Source organism: Hyperolius riggenbachi, chromosome 1 (assembly GCF_040937935.1).
Source record: "Hyperolius riggenbachi isolate aHypRig1 chromosome 1, aHypRig1.pri, whole genome shotgun sequence".
In the NCBI taxonomy this organism is placed as follows: Eukaryota; Metazoa; Chordata; class Amphibia; order Anura; family Hyperoliidae; genus Hyperolius; species Hyperolius riggenbachi.
In genome coordinates, this window is record NC_090646.1 from 534,497,841 (window position 1) to 534,521,249 (window position 23,409).

General features: G+C 46.5%; 1 protein-coding gene across 1 annotated transcript in view; it reads right to left on the reverse strand.

Annotated features, from left to right (window-relative positions):
* Positions 1 to 21,578, reverse strand: part of ADAMTS19 (ADAM metallopeptidase with thrombospondin type 1 motif 19) — a 245,618-nt gene extending 224,040 nt beyond the window's left edge. Inside the window, exons 1-2 of the mRNA XM_068256553.1 lie at positions 21,575 to 21,578; positions 20,652 to 21,283 (exon numbers count right to left, since the gene is read on the reverse strand). Coding sequence (XP_068112654.1) covers positions 20,652 to 21,283; positions 21,575 to 21,578 — 636 coding nt within the window. The remainder of the gene's footprint in view (positions 1 to 20,651; positions 21,284 to 21,574) is intronic.
* Between the last annotated feature and the right edge of the window lie 1,831 nt (positions 21,579 to 23,409).

Below are 23,409 nucleotides of genomic sequence, written 5' to 3' on the forward strand. Positions count from 1 at the left end.
CCTACATATACTGGGCACATATACCCCTGGCTACCTGTTCTGGGGACATCTCTACCCCTGGCTACCAGTTCTGGGGACATCTATACCGCTGGCCACCTATTCTGGGGACACCTATAGACCTGGGGCTACCTATTTTTGGGGAACCACTGCTGTCAGATTGAGTGTATTTTGGGGAACTGCTGCCAGGTGAGAGGTGTCTACATATTAAGGGGGCATTCTGCCTATTTATGTGAAAAGCTGTCTATTTATGTGCCTCATGACTGCTGAATTTGTCTTGTTGCGGGCCTCATGGTTACTGACTTTGTCTTGTTGGGGGCCTCGTGATTTGTTGGAGGCCTCAAGATTGCTGAATTTGTCTTGTTGGGGGCCTCATGATTGCTGAATTTGTCTTGTTGGGGGCCTCATGATTGCTGAATTTGTCTTGTTGGGGGCCTCATGATTGCTGAGTTAGTCATGTTGGGGGCCTCATGATTGCTGAATTTGTCTTGATAGGGGGGGGGGCCTCATGATTGATGAATTTGTCTTGTTGGGGGTCACATGATTGCTAACTGCGAGACTATGGAAAAAGCTGAATCATCATCATATGAGACAATAGCATTAAACCTACTTTTTCCGCTTTTTAAAACAGAAAATGAAACTGGGAGGTTCTAAAAAAAATGAATACAATGGATGAAATTGTTTATCTTCACAGTTTATTTTCAACTTAATTTTCCATAATGTTCATGTATGAGTTAAAACGTTTGTATTTAGTTTAAATTGCTGTTGGCACTTAGTGATAGTAAAGTGACTTTGCAGTTTGGACACTCGACCTCCAAAAGGTTCGCCACCACTGTCCTAATCTAATGTCCCACCATTGCTTAGTTCATGTAAACTTGTCTCCACCCATGACCACACCCACATTCTGGTTCATGACCACACCCATTTTTCGGCGTAGCTCCATTTTTTGACACCAACCCAAATTTGCGGCGCGCCGCTTTTTGCTCCCCACTTTTTGCCCCCCTCTGGAAAATTTTCTGCGGACGCCCATGGTGTCATCCTTTCTCAAGTAGAGGGTACAATGAACCAATGTTCACAAATCCCAACCCAAAAGGAATATGTTGTGAACAAATGATGTAGGGCTACCTCCTTTATATTCGTATTAGTGCAGGTTGAACCGCTGCATCTCGGAATTGTAAATGATCAGAGATTTTGGGGAGTAATTTTGAAATGTAGTTTTGATTTGGTTTGGTGTGACACATTTTGGTAAGTTACAGGAAAGGTTATGACAATTAATTGGATCGCTTTTTGCATAGAAATCCAGCAGAAACTGGATGCCAGGGAGGTTAACATTTCTCCATTACATTGCACCGCATATGTAATGGAGAAATGTTAACCGCCCCACTGTGAAGTTAGCATTAATGATAAATGAAAAATATGACAGATGTATTATGTACCAAAGTCTTTATTTTGTGTATGCCATTGTCTGTGTTATTATGCACCCCATGTTTGTGTCTTACTCTGTAAAGAGCCACAGAATATGTTGGTGCTTTATAATTCAATAATAATCATGTTAGTATACTACAGGGGTTGGACAAAATAATGGATACACCTTGAAAATCAACAAAATATATTTTAATATGATGTAGGTCCACCTGTTGCGGCAATTACAACCTCAATTCTCTGAGATATTGATTCATACAAATTGTGAATTGTTTCCAAAGGAATTTTAGCCCATTCTTTAGTTAAAGAGACTCTGAAGTCGCATAAAAATTATCTTTTTATTTAAAAAATGTCTTTTACATGATAGCCATAACTAAAACGCCGCATCCCCACAGCTGTAATCTAACTAAATCCCAAGAAACTCCCTGGGGGGCAATCCGGGCAGCGCTTCTGTGAGAGGCAGAGCTTTTAGCTGCAGCTCTGCCTCTCTCTATGCGTCTATCAGCGCCGGATCAACGCCTCCGCCCGCCCCTCTGTCTTTCTTCCCTGAGAGGGGCGGGGAGGGGTGCACTGATTGAGGCGTAAGGAGGAAGAGCTACGGCTGAAAGCTCTGCCTCCTCCAGCAGCAAAATCCACCACCAAGAAAGTTGTAGATTTTGCGGGGGGGAGGGAGTTAGGGGGGATGTACAGTAGTTAGATTACAGCCGCAGGGATGCAGCGTTTTAGTTAGTGCTATCATGTTAAATACATTTTTGAAATAAAAAGATGATTTTTATGGGACTTCAGTGTCTCTTTAAAACACCCTCCAGTTCCTTTAGAGACGATGCCGGCGGAAATCGACTTCCTACTTGAATCTCTAATAACGACCATAAATGCTCAATAATGTTGAGGTCTGGGGATTGTGGTGGCCAGATGAGATGCTCAACTATATTAGAATGTTCTACATTCTTTAACAATTCTAGCTGTATAAATTGGGGCATTATCATCTTGAAAGATGGCATTCCCCTCCGGAAACAGTTCTTGAACCATAGGATGAACTTGGTCACCCAAAATTCCTAAATAGTCTCGGCTGTTAATTCTCTTTCCAAAAAATAGCTCACCAGATCATCACAGAACGCCCGCCATGTTTTGCGGTTGGGAGAATGCTGTCTGGATGAAATGCTTCTTTTGGCTGTCTTCAAAGGTACACTCGGCCGGAGGTCGGAAATAAGGTAAACGATGATTCATCAGAGAAAATCACATTTTTCCACTGCTCGAGGGACCAATTCAGGTGGTTTTTACACCACTCTAAGTCTAAACGCTTTGAAACAGTTGTCTTTGAGAGCAGAGGTTTTCTAATTGCAGTTCTTCCATGGAATCCAGATTTGTGCAGCTCTCGACGAACAGTTTTTGTGGAAACTGGGTTCTGTAGGTGTTCATTCAGCTCTGCAGTGATTTTAGGAGCAATGGTCTAGCGAGCTTTTCTAACAATTCGATTTAGAGTCTGACGGTCTCTCTCAGACAACTTCGACTTCCAGCCACAACTTTGCTTTGCTGAGGACGTTTTTCCTTCTCTTTCAAAGGCAGTCATTTTTGAGACAGTACCTCTTGAAATGCCAAGCATTCGGGCAGTTTCTGTTACAGTAGCGCCTGCCATACGAGCACCAACAATTTGGCCTGTCCGAAAGATCTGCCATTTTTATAAATTCTAACCAACTTTTGTTTAAATATCTGTAAATATATAATATAAATAACAAAAATAATAAACAAAAAAAATGTAACATGTCAAGTTTTGATTGCTTAAAAATAACATGTTCAAAGATTCGCAAAGAGACCCTGTGGGCCATTGCAAGTCACACATGTGCCAGCAGCTCATTAGATTCAGGTAACCCAGGGAAGGTTAGTGCAACATGCCACGGCATCAGTAAATCAAGGCCGTTGTGCTTCTTTCTCTCTATTTCTTACAGGCACTGGCATTCCCATCTGTCCAAATATAAGAGGACAAGAGGAGGATACGTCTTGAGAGTGAAAGCTGTGTGAAAGGCAGTTCCAACGTATATAAAAAAAAAAAAACTTGGAAATATTGCAAACATTTCCTGGATCTGTGACTGGGTAAAGGTCTGCCTCTTTCCTTCCTGTGTCTCTGCTATTTGTGTTGTTCTGTCTGAGCCTGACATCCAGTTTCCTGACGTGAGCTTGTCTTGTAACCTGCCCTCATTCTCAACCTCAGTCTCTGGCTTCCAACTCTCAGGTTGTCAATCAGCAGTGCTTTAGAGGAACACCACAAGGAAACTCTGATAGGGACCAGAGGGTTTTTCTTTTTCTCACTTAAAGAGGAATTGCAGTGAAAATTCAAAGTAAAATGAATGAAAAGAGTGCTTAATTTTTACAATAATTACGGGATTTATAAATGATTTAGTCAGTGTTTGCTCATTGTAAAATCTTTCCTTGATTTACATTCTGACATTTATCACATGGTGACATCTTTAGTGCTGGCAGGTGATGTCTGTGGAAGGAGATGCTGCTTTTTTGGCAGTTTGAAACAACTGTTATTTCCCACAATGCAACAAGGCTCCCACAGTGTGATGTCAGTACCTAGGTGTTTCACCACAATATCAGCCATACAGAGCTCCCTGATGATCCTTTTGAGAAGAGGTAAAGATTTCTTGTGGGAAAGACGATATATGCTACTGATTGGGATAAAGTTCAATCCTTCCTTGGTCACAGTTCCTCTTTAACCATTTCAGCCGCACGGCTGGTGCTGCTCTAGCTGTTTTGCTCTGTGCAGTTTTCTGGGCTGCGCGTGCGATCGTGCGGCTGGAAGCCCGCGTTTGCAATGGCCCTGGCATCAGAGGAAATTGGTGGCAGGGGACAGAAGAAAAAAACAGTGATCATTCTCAGTTGTAGGAGCGATTGTGCCGCCATGCTCCCTCCTGCTCGCTTGTTTCCGCCGCTCCCTCCGCCGATCGTTAGATTATTTGAATGGAAACTTTGTTCCAATTCATTCATCTCCCCTGTGGGTCCCCGTGATCGCCGGCATCAATGAGATGCTCACTTCTGACGTAACACAGCCACACATTGCTTCCTATTTGCGTACTTTTTGTACACAATAGAAAATAATGCGCAAGGACATCTTGTGACGAAATAGTAAAATTACAACTACAGACATTAGGGAATAACATGTTTTTAATATGTATGGCAAGAGGGTATATTACTATTAAATGATGTGCTTAAAATTAGTGATGGATGTAAAACTGAAAAAATGCACATTTTTTTCCAAATAAAATATTGTCACTATACATTGTACTATGGATATTATTTCAATGTTACAATAACCAGGACAAATGGGCAAATAAAATGTGTGGCTTTTATCAACAGTTTTACGTTTTATTTTAAAACTATTGTATAATGGCCAAATAATGAATTTTTTCCATTTTTTATTATGCCCATTAAAATGCATTTAGAATAAAATAATACTTACTTAGCATATTGTACCACTTAAATAAAGCCTAATTGGTGGCAAAAAACAAGGTATAGATCATTTTGTTGTGATAAGTAGTGATAAAGTTATTGGGGAATGAAAGGGAGAAGTGCTGAAATGTGGAAATTCCTCTCGTCCATAAGGTGAAAAATACCAGAGGGCTGAAATGGTTAAAGAGGAACTGTACTGATAATAACATAATTAATATTTTTTTTTTTACAATATTTATTCATAAATTACTAGCCCTTAGGCCCATTACATTACCGGGTGCTTGGTAGTTTGATTTGCTAAGGTTGATTTGGGTGCCGCTGTACTGTGCATGCGTGTAGCTGTAGCCCTGCAACCACCACCCCCCTACCCATGCACGGCCACAACCACGGTCCTGCACATCTTTGATAAAAGGAAACATTCTCCTGGTACTGCCCTTAGATTAATAATTGCTATTTATTGGTGAAGCAAATCTAGAATATTCCCATAAATATAATGCAGGTAAAAATCAAGCAGAGAAATACCCGGGGAGGATGAGGATACAAGTCAGCAGTGGTGCGGAGCACAGTTGTGAGTCTTTGCATGCGCACACTACATGGCACACAAGGACACAGATGCCGCAGAAACCTAGGGTTTTATTAGGCAAGATTTAGTCAGGGCTTGCCCATTGTAAATTCTTGCCTTACTCTGATTTACATTCTGAAATGTATCACAGGTGACAACATATTTAGTCCAGTCAGGTGCGGCTCTGCAGAATGTTTGTTTAGTGAGAGTTCCAAAGCTAATAGAACATAAACCTGGTCTCCCAGAATTCTCTAGGAGGAGAATTCTGCATAGCTAAACAGCCTAGGTTACACATTACTGGTAGGGGGGCTACATAAAAACTGGCTCTAGATCTCTGTCCCGCCGCCGTCACTACCGCATGTCAGTGCGCATGCACGTGCTCCCGCCCACTGCGCACATGCCTGCCTGGCTCCCTGGCCCTGTCCTCCTGTCCCAATGGATTTCTGTGCGGCACATGCGCAGTAGCGCAAATGGACACAGGGTCAGGAGTGTACGTAGAGACAGTTAGGTTTTATTGTATAGGATAGGAGTGGGTATCCTTAATAATTGACTGCATTCTATGCACCAGCAAACCTTAATAATGCATTGCAATTTGCTACATGCTGTACGACTGGAAATGTCAGTAGTTGTTCAGTCACAATTTTCTGTAAACATAAGACATGGTAAGGCTCTATACAATGCAGCAGTGCTTCCTGCTGTGACTAAAGTTTGAAAGTGAGGAGATGCTTTCCGTTTAGTCACTAAACGGAAGGCACCTCCTCACTTTCACCCTAGCCACACCCCTCACCCCCTTGTGCCAATGAAGAAGCCAGTCATCAGTCACAAGGGGTAGAAGAAATAAACCAGGGGACAAGTCTGCTGTGCTTTTTTTTTTTTTTACTTCAGGGATCAGCTGGGACCTTTTAGGAACAGCAAGCAGTACGACCACATGACTTAGTTGTTTGCATAATCCTGAGGTGGATCTATCAAATCACAGCTGATTAAAAAAGAGCACAAAACAGCAATACAAAAAAAAATGCATAGTAAAAATTCAAGTATAGATGCAAGAGTCTTGAAATCCTCCTGCTTGGCAGAAAGCTCTGGAATAAGTTACATGGCCTTATCTTGATGCTTTCCAGGCATCCTTCCCATGTGCAAATGTGCCATTTATAAGGGAAAGTATAAAATGCATGTGTCTAGACATCCACAATCCTCATATGTGGGATCATCATTGGGGAAAAAAAATTGATGAAACAAAGACAGTCTAATAAATCTTACTGAAAAGGTGATTTGTTTAATTACCAAATTAAGGACAATGCTCTGCTGTTTAATTGCAGTGTGTCCTTCGTGTTACTACACAGCGGAATTTGAAAAGCTCTTCATTTAGAATGGTAAAGAGAATTCAAGACACCAAACATGTAAAAAATAAATATTTATCTAAGAAAAGGGAAGTCTCTAGATCCTATAGAGGCTTCCCTCGCCATCCTCCAGACCCTCTCGCCGAACACGAATCCCCCCAAAGATTACCGACAAAGGCTTGTTGGTAGGAACTTTGGGGCCGCTCTCCTCTTTAGGCACAAGTGTGGCCATACTGTGCCTGCCTGAGTGCGGCTGAACCTGCACAAGTGCACAGTAAGCTAGAGCCGCTTCTGCACATGCACATGCGCCCACGCATGGCTGACCTTGCGTGGGCGCTGCTTGTGCCCAAAACAAGAGTGCATGTTAAGGAGGGTCTCGGGAAGCGGCGGACGACTGCAAGATAGCATGTGAAGCCTTTGGAGGATCCTTGGGTAAGTATTTACTTTTTTGTACCTGAGAATCGCCTCAGATACACTTTAAACCCCTTTCATATCCCTTGTATGTGTGATTAGTGGTGCTCAAATACCCCTTTTTAAAATTCGAGTTTGGTCGAATTCGAATAGTAAATTATTCGAGGTCATTCGAATATTCGAGTCGAATAATTTTTACTATTCGATTCGACCTCGGACTTCGAGCTCACTATTCGAGTCGGTATTCGAGCTAACTATTCGAGCTGACTATTCGAATTGGCCTTAAATAGCTTCCAACACTTGTTTTGAGGGTGAATGATGCAAGAAACCTCTTTTTTTCCAAGTAACAACAGCAAGTGATTATGTGGGGATGTTCCTTTAAAAAAAAATGTGGAAAGAGAAGTTGTGTCCTTAATTTTGTTCAGTAGTGTTACTGTATATACTTGTTCTTCTTCTTCTTTATCTTTCTTCTTCTTCTTCTTTATCTTTCTTCTTCTTCTTCTATATCGTCTTCTTCTATATCGTCTTCTTCTATATCTTCTTCTTCTATATCTTCTTCTTCTATATCTTCTTCTTCTATATCGTCTTCTTCTATATCTTCTTCTTCTTCTATATCTTCTTCTTCTTCTTCTTCTTCTTCTTCTTCTTCTTCTTCTTCTTCTCCTTCCTTTTCAATATAGTCTTATTCTTCTTCACGTATTTCTCTTTTCAATTTTTTTTTTAAAGAAATGCAGCTATTTTTGAGCGTAACAAATAGCTGGTGGGCGCACGCATGTTGGAAGCGCCATTGTATGTGCTCCCTGGCAGTGGAAACACAAAGACAGCAGGAGGTAAATTCAGCAGCAGGAGGAGGAGGATGAGTGTGTGGCAGCAGGCAGTCAATGAGGCAGGCAGCTCGCCGTGACATAATAGCCCTGGTACCTAGCGGTGATACCAGGGCTGTAAATAAACACAACAGGAGGTCCCAGACAGCGGTCGTGCAGCCCACATTGTGTCCAATACACAACTGGGACAACACAGTTTTCAACCCGGGCACCTCAGAAAAATTAAACCTTTTTTTTTTTTTTAATGGTTTGTTTGGTTTTGGTTTTGCAACCAATATAGCTATTGTTTGACGTAATAGCTGGTGGCAGAGTGGCAGCAGAAGGTAAATCATCTGTGTACCCTGGCAGTGGGAAACACAGACAGACAGCAGCAGCAGGAGGAGGAATGGAGGAGTAGGCGAGCAGCTATTGTTTGACGTAATAGCTGGTGGCAGAGTGGCAGCAGAAGGTAAATCATCTGTGTACCCTGGCAGTGGGAAACACAGACAGACAGCAGCAGCAGCAGCAGGAGGAGGTATGGAGGAGCAGTGTGAGTGTGGCAGCAGGTAGGCAGCGTGACATAATAGCCCTGGTACCTAGCGGTGATACCAGGGCTGTAAATAAACACAACAGGAGGTCCCAGACAGCGGTCGTGCAGCCCACATTGTGTCCAATACACAACTGGGACAACACAGTTTTCAACCCGGGCACCTCAGAAAAATTAAACCTTTTTTTTTTTTTATGGTTTTTTGGTTTTTGGTTTTGCAACCAATATAGCTATTGTTTGACGTAATAGCTGGTGGCAGAGTGGCAGCAGAAGGTAAATCATCTGTGTACCCTGGCAGTGGGAAACACAGACAGACAGCAGCAGCAGGAGGAGGAATGGAGGAGTAGGCGAGCAGCTATTGTTTGACGTAATAGCTGGTGGCAGAGTGGCAGCAGAAGGTAAATCATCTGTGTACCCTGGCAGTGGGAAACACAGACAGACAGCAGCAGCAGCAGCAGGAGGAGGTATGGAGGAGCAGTGTGAGTGTGGCAGCAGGTAGGCAGCGTGACATAATAGCCCTGGTACCTAGCGGTGATACCAGGGCTGTAAATAAACACAACAGGAGGTCCCAGACAGCGGTCGTGCAGCCCACATTGTGTCCAATACACAACTGGGACAACACAGTTTTCAACCCGGGCACCTCAGAAAAATTAAACCTTTTTTTTTTTTTTATGGTTTTTTGGTTTTTGGTTTTGCAACCAATATAGCTATTGTTTGACGTAATAGCTGGTGGCAGAGTGGCAGCAGAAGGTAAATCATCTGTGTACCCTGGCAGTGGGAAACACAGACAGACAGCAGCAGCAGGAGGAGGAATGGAGGAGTAGGCGAGCAGCTATTGTTTGACGTAATAGCTGGTGGCAGAGTGGCAGCAGAAGGTAAATCATCTGTGTACCCTGGCAGTGGGAAACACAGACAGACAGCAGCAGCAGCAGCAGGAGGAGGTATGGAGGAGCAGTGTGAGTGTGGCAGCAGGTAGGCAGCGTGACATAATAGCCCTGGTACCTAGCGGTGATACCAGGGCTGTAAATAAACACAACAGGAGGTCCCAGACAGCGGTCGTGCAGCCCACATTGTGTCCAATACACAACTGGGACAACACAGTTTTCAACCCGGGCACCTCAGAAAAATTAAACCTTTTTTTTTTTTTTATGGTTTTTTGGTTTTTGGTTTTGCAACCAATATAGCTATTGTTTGACGTAATAGCTGGTGGCAGAGTGGCAGCAGAAGGTAAATCATCTGTGTACCCTGGCAGTGGGAAACACAGACAGACAGCAGCAGCAGGAGGAGGAATGGAGGAGTAGGCGAGCAGCTATTGTTTGACGTAATAGCTGGTGGCAGAGTGGCAGCAGTAGGTAAATCATCTGTTTACCCTGGCAGTGGGAAACACAGACAGACAGCAGCAGCAGCAGCAGCAGGAGGAGGTATGGAGGAGCAGTGTGAGTGTGGCAGCAGGTAGGCAGCGTGACATAATAGCCCTGGTACCTAGCGGTGATACCAGGGCTGTAAATAAACACAACAGGAGGTCCCAGACAGCGGTCGTGCAGCCCACATTGTGTCCAATACACAACTGGGACAACACAGTTTTCAACCCGGGCACCTCAGAAAAATTAAACCTTTTTTTTTTTTTTATGGTTTTTTGGTTTTTGGTTTTGCAACCAATATAGCTATTGTTTGACGTAATAGCTGGTGGCAGAGTGGCAGCAGAAGGTAAATCATCTGTGTACCCTGGCAGTGGGAAACACAGACAGACAGCAGAAGGGCAGTACACAGCAGCCCACTGTAGGTGTAAAATGTGTGGCTGCAGGCGACGTAATAGTCAAAGTGAACCAGGCTGGCTTAGTGAGCAGGAGCCAGGAGGTGGTAAAGGGTGGTAAGGCACATTAACGATGGTTCCGGCAGCCAGTTCATGTCCCCCTCTCGCCGACAACAGGGGCCAGGAACTCGCCTTCCACCCACGCCTGGTTCATCTTGAGAAACGTCAGTCTGTCCACAGACTTGTGAGACAGACGTAAGCGTTTCTCGGTGACCACGCCACCAGCTGCACTGAAGCAGCGCTCGGACAGCACGCTGGAAGGGGGGCAGGACAGCACTTCCAGGGCGTACTGCGCCAGCTCGCTCCAGATCTCCATGCGCTTGACCCAATACTCCATGGGATCAACAGGGGCATCGCTGTCAAGCCCGCTGTACGACCCCATGTAGTCAGCCACCATGCGGGTCAGGCGCTGGCTGTGACCGGAGGAGGATGCTGCTGCATGCATCTCCTCTCTAGTCACTGCTGCCGGAGCCTCTACAGTCCTGTAGAGCTCGTGGCTGAGAGACAGCAGGTCTGTGGGGCGCTTGCTGCTGCTGGATGCAGGCACCTGCTGCTGCCTCTGTGCTGGCTGCTGGACAGTGGGGGTGGAAGGCTGGGGGAAGGCTTCCTCCAAGCGCTCAACAAGGGCCTGCTGCAAGCTCCTTATTTGTTGCGCTGGGTCTCCTCCTGCAGGCGGCAGGAACTGGCTCAACTTCCCCTTGAGGCGTGGGTCCAACATCATGCTGATCCAGATGTCCTCCCTCTGCTTCATCTGGATCACCCTGGGGTCCCTGCGCAGGCACGTCAGCATGTGCGCTGCCATTGGGAAGAGGCGGGCCACGTCTGCTGGCACATCGACGTCAGTGCTGTCCTCATCCTCCTCCTCTGCCGCCTCATCCTCTCTCCACCCCCGCACCAACTCAGCTGCGCTGTGCTGATCCCCCTCATCAGCAGCCAGGTCAGGGACCTCCACCAAGTCCTCCTCCTCCTCCCCCTCAGAGGTGGACTGCGCAGCTGGTTGCCGCTCCTGCTGGTCCAAGGCTGCCGCTCCCTGTTCCAGCAAAGCATCGAGGGCCCTGTTCAGCAGAGAAACCAGGGGCACCCACTCGCAGACCATAGCATGGTCCCTGCTCACCATGTTTGTGGCCTGCAGGAAGGGAGCCAGCACTAAGCACACCTGCTGCATGTGCCTCCAGTCATCATCGGGGACGATGGACGGGAAGTTGCTGGTCTTGTCCCTTCTCAGAGCTGCGGAAACAGTGGCCAGGGCAAGGTACTGTTTGACAGCGTGCCTCTGTTCAACCAGACGCTCCAACATCGCCAGGGTGGAGTTCCAGCGAGTCGGAACGTCAAGGATCAGCCGATGGCGTGGCAGATCCAGCTCCTTTTGCACGTCTTCCAGGCTCGCACAGGCTGCAGCCGAGCGCCGGAAGTGACGCACAACATTCCTTGCCGTTTCCAGCAGTTCGCCCATCCCCTGGTAGGTGCGCAGGAACTTCTGCACCACCAGGTTCAGCACGTGGGCAAGACAGGGGATGTGGGTCAGGTTTCCCCTGTGTATTGCGGCAACCAGATTGGCCCCATTGTCGGCCACCACCTCTCCGACTCTGAGGCCTCTGGGGGTCAGCCAAATCCTCTCCTGCTCCTGGAGTTTGGCCAACACATGGGTTGCCGTCAGCTTGGTCTTCCCAAGGCTGACCAAGTGCAGCAGCGCTTGGCAGTGGCGGGCCTTCACGCTGCTGCTGAGGCGGGGGGTTTGGCCAGGTGTGCCGGAGGATGGCAGAGGATCGGAGGAACCTGCTGCAGTTCCCCTGACCCTGCGGGGTGGCACCACCCACTGTGTTGCTGCTGCTGCTGTGCCCGCTGCTGCTCTCCCATCCTCACCCCCTTCCACCAAGCTGACCCAGTGGACAGTGAAGGACAGGTAGCGGCCTGTCCCGAAGCGGCTGCTCCAGGAGTCCATGGTGACGTGGACCCTTTCACCAACCGCGTGCTCCAGCCCTCGCTCCACATTGGCCATCACAAAGCGGTGCAGTGCAGGAATGGCCTTGCGGGAGAAAAAGTGTCTGCTGGGGAGCTGCCAGTCTGGGGCTGCGCAAGCAAGCAGCGCACGAATGTCGCTCCCCTCCTGCACGAGCGTGTACGGCAGGAGTTGGGAGCACATGGCCCGTGCCAGCAAGCCGTTCAGCTGCCGCACGCGACGGCTGCTGGGAGGCAGAGCCCTAACCACCCCCTGGAAGGACTCGCTCAAAAGGCTCTGGCGTGGCCTTTTGCTGACACGGGAATCAGCAGACACAGCAGAGGAGGCCACTGAGGACTGGCTGCCAGAACAGGCCTCAGTGTCGGCGGCAGGAGTTGCAGAGGGGGGAGGAGCAGTGCGTTTCCGCACTCCTGCTGGTGCTGCTGGAGGAGCAGGAGGGCGGGTGGCTGCTGTTGCTGCTGCTGCTGCTGAAGGCTGTGCAGTGATGGGTGTGGTGCCACTGCCAGCACCAGATGCCTTCAGCCTCTGGAACTCCTCATGCTGGTGGAAATGTTTAGCCGCAAGGTGGTTGATGAGCGAGCTGGTGCTGAACTTTAAGGGGTCTGCACCTCTGCTCAACTTCCGCTGACAGTGGTTGCAAGTGGCGTACTTGCTGTACACAGTGGGCATGGTGAAAAAGCGCCAGATTGGTGACAGAAACATCCCCCTACGGCATGGAAGCGCTGCTGCCTGTCTCCCTGTGGTGGTTGGGGGGGGGGCTTGGGTGCGGCTGGTGGTGGTACTGGCTGATGCTGCTGCTGCTGAGCCTGAGACACCAGCAGGGTGTGGGACGCTGCCAATGCTTGCAATGATGCGCCTCCTTGCAAGGCCCACAAGCGCATCCTCCTCCTCCTCCTCAGAGCTGCTGAGGACGACATCCCCTGGAGGTGGTGGCACCCAGTCTCTGTCTGTCACCGGGTCATCATCATCCTCCCCCTCCTGAAACATGTCCTGCTGGGATGAGGACCCCCCAAACTCCTCTCCTGATGCATGGATGGGCTGCTTGACTGTCGCCACAGTCTTGCTGTCCAATCCCTCATCCCCCAAAGTGCCCATCAGCATCTCCTCCTCAAGATCGCCAACAACAGCAGACAATTTACTCATGATGCCTGGGGTCAAAAGACTGCTGAATGACAGGTCGGCGAGTGACGGTGAACTGGCCTCCTCCCCAGACCCTGCTGGGCGGCTGCTGTGAACAGGGGTGGTGGTGGTGGTGAGGGTGGAGGCCTCGGATGCAGAGCTGATGGCGGGCTGCTCATCCTCCGTCATGAGTTGCACCACAGTGTCTGCATCCTTTTCCTCAATGGGACGTTTCCGACCCGGCTGGAGGAAAATGGGAGCAGGTGCTACACGCTGCTGCTGCTGTGTCTCTGCAGCGTGAGTTGCAGATGCTCCTGCTGGGCGGCGCCCAAGGCGTCCACGGCCAGTGGCTATGGGAGGAATGTTAGCCACTGACGCTGCTGCTGCTGCTGCGGAACTGTGCATGGTGGCGCGCCCGCGGCCGCGGCTTGCCACAATGCTGCTCCCTCTCCTCCTGATTCCCTTGCTGCCCTTCCCCTTGCCCAAACCGCGCTGGCTGCCACTTCCAGACATCTTCAATGTTTTGGGCGTATAGACAAAAGTTTTTTAAAAGGGCGGGTGAAAAGTGGGGTACTTTAATGGAGTGGGTTGGTTGGTGAGGTGACTGAGTGAGTGTCCCCTAGTACAGTAAGTAAGTAGTAACAGTCAGGAAGTACAACTAGCAGTTACAATAATCAGTAGTAATCACAAGTAAATTTAGTGTGTGTACACTCAGACAGTGAGTGCCCGCACGCAGGAGCTAGTAGCCTATGAACACAGTGACTGAGTGTCCTAGACTCCTAGTACAGTAAGAGTAAGTAGTAACAGTAAGTAGAACTAACTAATTACAATAATCAATCAGCGATCAGAAGGAAATGGAGTGTGGGTGGTGTGTGTACACTCAGACAGTGAGTGACCGCACGCAGGAGCTAGTAGCCTATGAACACACAGTGACTGAGTGTCCTAGACTCCTAGTACAGTAAGAGTAAGTAGTAACAGTAAGTAGAACTAACTAATAATCAATCAGCGATCAGAAGGAAATGGAGTGTGGGTGGTGTGTGTACACTCAGACAGTGAGTGCCCGCACGCAGGAGCTAGTAGCCTATGAACACAGTGACTGAGTGTCCTAGACTCCTAGTACAGTAAGAGTAAGTAGTAACAGTAAGTAGAACTAACTAATTACAATAATCAATCAGCGATCAGAAGGAAATGGAGTGTGGGTGGTGTGTGTACACTCAGACAGTGAGTGACCGCACGCAGGAGCTAGTAGCCTATGAACACACAGTGACTGAGTGTCCTAGACTCCTAGTACAGTAAGAGTAAGTAGTAACAGTAAGTAGAACTAACTAATAATCAATCAGCGATCAGAAGGAAATGGAGTGTGGGTGGTGTGTGTACACTCAGACAGTGAGTGCCCGCACGCAGGAGCTAGTAGCCTATGAACACAGTGACTGAGTGTCCTAGACTCCTAGTACAGTAAGAGTAAGTAGTAACAGTAAGTAGAACTAACTAATTACAATAATCAATCAGCGATCAGAAGGAAATGGAGTGTGGGTGGTGTGTGTACACTCAGACAGTGAGTGACCGCACGCAGGAGCTAGTAGCCTATGAACACAGTGACTGAGTGTCCTAGACTCCTAGTACAGTAAGAGTAAGTAGTAACAGTAAGTAGAACTAACTAATAATCAATCAGCGATCAGAAGGAAATGGAGTGTGGGTGGTGTGTGTACACTCAGACAGTGAGTGCCCGCACGCAGGAGCTAGTAGCCTATGAACACAGTGACTGAGTGTCCTAGACTCCTAGTACAGTAAGAGTAAGTAGTAACAGTAAGTAGAACTAACTAATTACAATAATCAATCAGCGATCAGAAGGAAATGGAGTGTGGGTGGTGTGTGTACACTCAGACAGTGAGTGACCGCACGCAGGAGCTAGTAGCCTATGAACACACAGTGACTGAGTGTCCTAGACTCCTAGCACAGTAAGAGTAAGTAGTAACAGTAAGTAGAACTAACTAATAATCAATCAGCGATCAGAAGGAAATGGAGTGTGGGTGGTGTGTGTACACTCAGACAGTGAGTGCCCGCACGCAGGAGCTAGTAGCCTATGAACACAGTGACTGAGTGTCCTAGACTCCTAGTACAGTAAGAGTAAGTAGTAACAGTAAGTAGAACTAACTAATTACAATAATCAATCAGCGATCAGAAGGAAATGGAGTGTGGGTGGTGTGTGTACACTCAGACAGTGAGTGACCGCACGCAGGAGCTAGTAGCCTATGAACACACAGTGACTGAGTGTCCTAGACTCCTAGTACAGTAAGAGTAAGTAGTAACAGTAAGTAGAACTAACTAATTACAATAATCAATCAGCGATCAGAAGGAAATGGAGTGTGGGTGGTGTGTGTACACTCAGACAGTGAGTGACCGCACGCAGGAGCTAGTAGCCTATGAACACACAGTGACTGAGTGTCCTAGACTCCTAGTACAGTAAGAGTAAGTAGTAACAGTAAGTAGAACTAACTAATTACAATAATCAATCAGCGATCAGAAGGAAATGGAGTGTGGGTGGTGTGTGTACACTCAGACAGTGAGTGACCGCACGCAGGAGCTAGTAGCCTATGAACACAGTGACTGAGTGTCCTAGACTCCTAGTACAGTAAGAGTAAGTAGTAACAGTAAGTAGAACTAACTAATTACAATAATCAATCAGCGATCAGAAGGAAATGGAGTGTGGGTGGTGTGTGTACACTCAGACAGTGAGTGACCGCACGCAGGAGCTAGTAGCCTATGAACACACAGTGACTGAGTGTCCTAGACTCCTAGTACAGTAAGAGTAAGTAGTAACAGTAAGTAGAACTAACTAATTACAATAATCAATCAGCGATCAGAAGGAAATGGAGTGTGGGTGGTGTGTGTACACTCAGACAGTGAGTGACCGCACGCAGGAGCTAGTAGCCTATGAACACAGTGACTGAGTGTCCTAGACTCCTAGTACAGTAAGAGTAAGTAGTAACAGTAAGTAGAACTAACTAATTACAATAATCAATCAGCGATCAGAAGGAAATGGAGTGTGGGTGGTGTGTGTACACTCAGACAGTGAGTGACCGCACGCAGGAGCTAGTAGCCTATGAACACAGTGACTGAGTGTCCTAGACTCCTAGTACAGTAAGAGTAAGTAGTAACAGTAAGTAGAACTAACTAATTACAATAATCAATCAGCGATCAGAAGGAAATGGAGTGTGGGTGGTGTGTGTACACTCAGACAGTGAGTGACCGCACGCAGGAGCTAGTAGCCTATGAACACAGTGACTGTCTGACTGAGTGTCCTAGACTCCTAGTACAGTAAGAGTAAGTAGTAACAGTAAGTACAACTAACTAACAATAATCTATCAGTAATCAGAAGGAAATAGAGTGTGTGTACACACAGACAGTGAGTGAGTGCACACACGCAGGAGCTAGCTAGTAGCCTATAAACAGTGACAGTCAGTGAGTGTCCTACTCCTAGTACAGTATAACTACAATACTATTAGTAAAGGACAGCAGAAATACTGGTATAGATGAGAGAAATAAACAGAGGACAGCTGCCCACAGAGGCAAGGCCCCCCTGAGGCCTAAACCTGTAAGCTTGCAGCAGCTGCCTGTCTCTAATGTAACACACAAGCTACTAACTAAAATACAATGTCTATCTAACTAACAACAATATAGGTGTATATGGCAGGTGTAGGTGAGCAAAAACGCTAGGTAAATGATCACAATAGAGCACTTGCTAAGCCAAAGCACAAAGGAGCAACTCTCTCTCTGTACAAGTCTCAGGCAAGCATGGAGAAACGGAACATGGCGGCCGCTATTTATAGGGTAGGGGCTGGCCAGGGTCCCCCTCTGTGATTGGCTGCCGTCAGAGGGCCTGGGAGCCCTCTGATTGGCTCTAAGGACATCAATCTGGGCTATGACGCTATTCGAGCTCGGTACCGAGCTCGAATAGCGCCGTTTGCTCGAATAGCTCGAATAGTGAATGGGCTATTCGAGTGTACTCGGATAGCCCATTCGAATAGCTACAGCTATTCGGAGCTCGAATACCGAGCTCGGATAGCTGAAAAAGAGCTCGAATATTCGAGCTACTCGAATATTCGAGCTCTGCTGAGCACCACTGTGTGTGATTACTGGTAATGTTACCCAGACAGTACTTACAGCAGACCAGCAGACATGGTCAATGAAATGCTAATAATTTTGGCTTATGATGTTACATAGTTATATAGTTTGTTTGGATGAAAAAAATACATTCTTCCATCAAATCTTATGCAAATATATTCAGTTTGAAATTGGACCAATAATCATCAGTTACTGCAATTGATGACGAGCCGTGGTCCCACCTGCAAGACCATCGGTTTTAATGAGCGTACGGAGCAGCGGGCTTACTATTCAGCCTGCATTAGCAGGAACTGAGCAGGCAGCATTCTGCTTCATGTCAGTATGTGAGTGCGGGCATAGAGGACATCCGGGGGACAAAAGAAGGGCACACTGGTACAGAGGGCATGGATGGGGGACAAATGTGAGTGTGGGTGTAGCGGGACATCTGGAGGGATGAAGGTACACATGCTGGGACAGAGGGCACAGTTGGGGGACAAATGTTGGTGCGGGCATGGGGGATATCAGGAGGACAAAGGAGTACACACTGGGACAGAGGGCATGGTTGGGGGACAAATGTGAGTGTGGGCATAGCGGGATTATCCGGGGGGATAAAGGAGTACACGCTGGGGCAGAGGGCATGGTTGGGGGTCAAATGTGAGTGTGGGCATAGCGGGATTATCCGGGGCGATAAAGGAGTACACACTGGGACAGAGGGCATGGTTGGGGGACAAATGTGAGTGTGGGCATAGCGGGATTATCCGGGGGGATAAAGGAGTATACGCGGGGACAGAGAGCATGGATGGGAGACAAATGTGGGCACAGGCATAGTGGGGAAATCTGGGGGGACAAAGGAGGACATGCTGGGACAGAGAGCATGGATGGGGACAAATGTGAGTGCGGGCATAAGGGGATATGGGGGGGGGGCAAAAGAGTACACGCTGGGACAGAGGGCATGGATGGGGGACAAATGTGAGTGCAGGCATAGGGGGATATGAAGGGGGAAAAAGGAGTACACGCTGGGACAGAGGGCATGGATGGGGTACAAATGTGGGTATGGGCATAGCGGAAACATCTGGTGGGACAAAGGAGGAAACACTTGGACAGAGAGCATGGATGGGGGACAAATGTGGGTACAGGAATAGCGGAAACATCTGGGGGGACAAAGGAGGAGACGCTGGGATAGAGGGCATGGATGGGGGACAAATGTGAGTGTGGGCGTAGGGGGATATGGGGGGCAAAGGAGTACACACTGGGACAGAGGACATGGTTGGGGACAAATGTGGGGGGGACAAAGGAGGACACAGGGTTGGAATATTTTGTTGCCTAACAGCAAATTGTTTTCCGATACTTATGGATTAGCTTGTTGACCTTACAGCTGATTCAACAGGGGGCTGCTGTTAGTGGCAGGGAGAAACACCCATCAGAAGAGCAGTGGCTTCTCCTCTGCTTTACACTAACATGCCCTCTCCTACACCTAACACTAACCTTCCCTGTCCTACACATACCTCCCTTCTCCTATATGTAAAGCTTACCTCTCCTATGTCTACAACTAGCTTCCCCTCTTCTATCTAACACTCTAGCCTGTCCTCTTCTATACCTAAGACTAGGCTCACCATCTTACACCAAACACTAACCTCTGCTCTGGTCTAACACTAACCTTTCCTCACCTACCTGATACCCACATTGTATTAAATCAGAACTCAGCAGAGCACCTTCTGCCCCCCCCCCCCCACCCCTTCTGGTTGCACAAAGGAAAGCCTTTCTTAGTCAACATGAAAACATCAAACAGATCAAACATCGACCAGGGGGCCTCATTTTTAATACATTTTCATTAGATTTGATGTTAATATCAAATATATTAAATAATGTTTATAATGTAGTCTCCTCTTCAGGAAGTATTACATTTTGCCAACAGAGACCTAGTGCAGAGGGCCACAACAACTAGGTAGATGAAGTTCAACAAAGAAAAACCTGCTTGACCACACATCAAAAACTCATAAGATAGACAACTTAACTAAACATAGGTTTTACAACTGATACAAAATTGGTCCCAAACAGGAATTCATAATAATAACCTCAACCTCCAATCTTACCAGAGTACAATAAGTTAATAACAGACTGCGCTGAAATACTGGTTTTACTAAGACCTTTATTAGGGGTGGTGCTATGCTGATGGATGATCAGGGGTTAATTCCCTCAGTGAGGGAATTAACCCCTGATCATCCATCAGCATAGCACCACCCCTAATAAAGGTCTTAGTAAAACCAGTATTTCAGCGCAGTCTGTTATTAACTTATTGTACTCTGGAGCTATTTAAGGAAGTGGGATCCCTTTAAACAGAACTTGCAGCACACCTGTATAGGCGCAGTACTACTTGACTCTCTCCAATCTTACCAGCTTTGGCTACCAGTATGTTCTGTTATTTATTCTTTTTCCCCCCACTATTTTCACACTGTTTCTCTTGCTGATAACTGTCATTGTAACAAAGCCATTAGGGTTTATACAGTATTTAAGCATTCTTCATGGTCATTTGGGATACCTTTTCATGATTCAATGGTATACTGTCCCAGGCAACAAATCAGACACCTCTTGATACTAGAGGGGAGCTAGGGAGTCATTAATCAGCTATTTACCTCCAGTTTTAAAAAGACTGGGAGCAAAATGTACTAAAAGGTATAGTTCTTCACATTTTTTTAAAAATATCCAGTTGAATAGTTTCCTACATGAAATAAGTAATGAATTTTTGTTACATGTAGTTACTCTTTACTGTTATAGAACAACTGTAGTAAGAGGTGTAACATTGAAGGCTGCCATATTTATTTTCTTTTAAGCAATACCAGTTGCCTGGCAGCCCTTCTGGTCTATTTGGCTCCAGTAGTGTCTGAATAACACCAGAAACAAGCATGCAGCTAATCATCTTGTCAGATCTGACAAAAATGTCAGAAATACCTGATCTGTTGCATGCTTGCTTGGGGCCTATGGCTAAAAGTATTAGAGGCTGAGGATCAGCAGGATAGCCAGGTAACTGGTATTGCTTAAAAATAAATAAATATGGCAACCTCCATTTACCACTCACTACAGTTGTCCTTTACCTTTTAATTATACTTACTGATGTAGTCAACTTACCAGTCCACCACATGTACTGAAGGAAGCAAAGGAGCCACGATGACGAAGAACGGTGCCACTATAGTAACAGTCTCTGTCTGTATTGCCAACATTAAGTGACTCTGTCCTGTCCCTTCTTCTTTCCTCAACCTCAAATCCTGGTGCCAAAAATCGATTGTCTTTCTTCAGTAACAAGTAAAGATCTTTACCAAAAGCAGAGATCTTTATTCTCATCTTTCCAGTAGCATCCACGGATTGTTGTGCGGAACTGGGGGACTTTCCCTGAGAAGAAACTGAAAGCAGAGATGGCATACTAGGAGGAGATGCAGGTATACTTTTCGCTCCTGAAAGCCAATAGAATGGAGAGAGATGATAAAACTCATGAGATTCATGTTCATAATTCTGCTCATCTTCCTGGTCCATTTGGTGTTGAAGGTAGGTTGGAGTAAGTGAAGATGACACAGAACGTACTTCCCGTGAGCTGACGGCCTGATTATTTGGTAGAGACAAGTTTTCATTACTTTGATATTTGTAGGTTTCATGTGTTTCTAGTTCCCCAGAGCTTCTTCCTTTTTGCCTTGATTCCTGAGAACCCCAGACAGATGGAAATACAACCTCAGATTCTTCATCCCATTCAGGAAACAAGGTGAGACCTTAAATAAAACACCAATACACAGGATTATTATAGAGCCGATTTGTACACTTTTTTCGACAAGGCTGTGTCACATGGCTCACATATAGAAGAAATATGTAGCAGCTACAGATTTTGGTGGCTGGTGCTCTGTGGGTAGCTAGACAGTTGCATCAGAAACAAACAGCTGTAAAACAGTAATGTTGGCTGAAAACAAAGACTAATAAGTAGAGATGGAATTAGCTGTGGCATCTTTTCTCCAGGTCAGAGGTCATGCTGGGCATTTTGGGATGGAATTTCACTGCTTGCAAACCCATGCCATAGTGAATTCCATCCCTGTGTAATGAGCAGTAGAGTATTGTACCGCGTTAGCCTGAAGTAAAAGCAGGAAGTTTTGCATCAGGATGATACCATTTATTGGCTAACTTAAAGAGAACCCGAGGTGTGTTTAAAGAATGTTATCTGCATACAGAGGCTGGATCTGCCTATACAGCCCAGCCTCTGTTGCTATGCCAAACCCCACTAAGGTCCCCCTGCACTCTGCAATCCCTCATAAATCGCAGCCGTGCTGTGAGGCTGTGTTTACATCTGTAGTGTCAGTCTCAGCTGCTCCTCCGCCTCCTGCATAGCTCCAGTCCCTGCCCCCGTCCCTTCCCTCCAATCAGCAGGGAGGGAAGGGATGCAGGCGGGGACTGGAGTTCTGCAGGAGGCGGGGAGAGCAGCAGACTGACACTATAGAGATAAACACAGCCAGCTCTGACAAGCTGTTTGTCAGCAGCGTGGCTGTGATTTATGAGGGATTGCAGAGTGCAGGGGGACCTTACGGGGGTTTGGGATAGCAACAGAGGCTGGGCTGTATAGGCAGATCCAGCCTCTGTATGCAGATAATATTCTTCAAACCCACCTCGGGTTCTCTTTAAAAGACCGCATTCCTGTTTTGAAACAGGATTGGGGTCTTTTAAGTTAGGCAATACATGTTATCATCCTGATTCAAAACTTCTTGCTATGTAATAAGCAATGACTGTTTCTTGCACCAGGGACTAAAGATGGTCAATGAGATGCAAAAAATGAATGCACACTACAGGCAGCTTGGAACTGGTATTGTGCATAAAAAGAAATGGAAAAGTGTCGGCAATATCTGCCCTAGGGGTTGTTCAGATAGAGCACCAGTAGAGAGCTACATCCACTGTATCCAGCACACACTTCATAATCACAAAGAGAATAAGAGTATATCTGGCACTGCAGGTGTTTATTGAATGGCGACAGGGAAAGAGTGACAGCTACAGTTCAGAGTAAAGAATACATAAACACATATTACAGAGTTGAGACACACCATTGGGGTGGATGTGATGGCTGTGGGTGCTGGGCACAAGTATGCCTGATGGCCGTTTCACACAAGATTGGCTTTTTCTGAGGCTTGCATCTTGCAGAAAATGGCTGTCAGGCGCACTTGCACCCAGCTCCCACTGACATCATATTCTCCCCAGTGGAACGTCGTAACTCTGTAACAAATGTGTATGTATTATAATTGAACTGTAGCTCTGACACTTGCCCTGTCACCCTTCAACAACCACCTTCTGCCATGCTGGATATACTCTCCTTCTCTTTGTAATTATGGAGCTTGCAAATTAGTTCAATCAAAAGTGAGGGGAAGTTAATTTAATTAGTTAATTTTCAAGCTGTATTCAATTTGCATTGAATTTGATTGCAAGCCAGAATGATTTGTATCTTGCTGACCATCCCTACCAAGGACTAAGGCCCCATACACACATTAGACCATAGTCTTTTGAAAATGAAAGATCACAGACCAATCTTACCACCCTTCATGTAGTATGAGAGCCATACTCTACACAGTCTTTTCTATGGAGCTTAACTCCACATCAGAAAAACATCTTTGCAAGATGCTGCACACACAGATGCTGTACAGACACAAAAGATCAGTATCTGCAAAAGATCTGTTCCTGCCAAAATCCATTCCTGCAAATTGCAATGATAGTCTATGAGATCTGCAGATCATCATACACACATGATTTAACTGACATTCATCTGCAGATCAGATCCACCAGGATGGATTTTCAGATCTGCAGATGATTGCTTGATCTGCAGATGAATGTCAGTTAAATCATGTGTGTATGATGATCTGCAGAT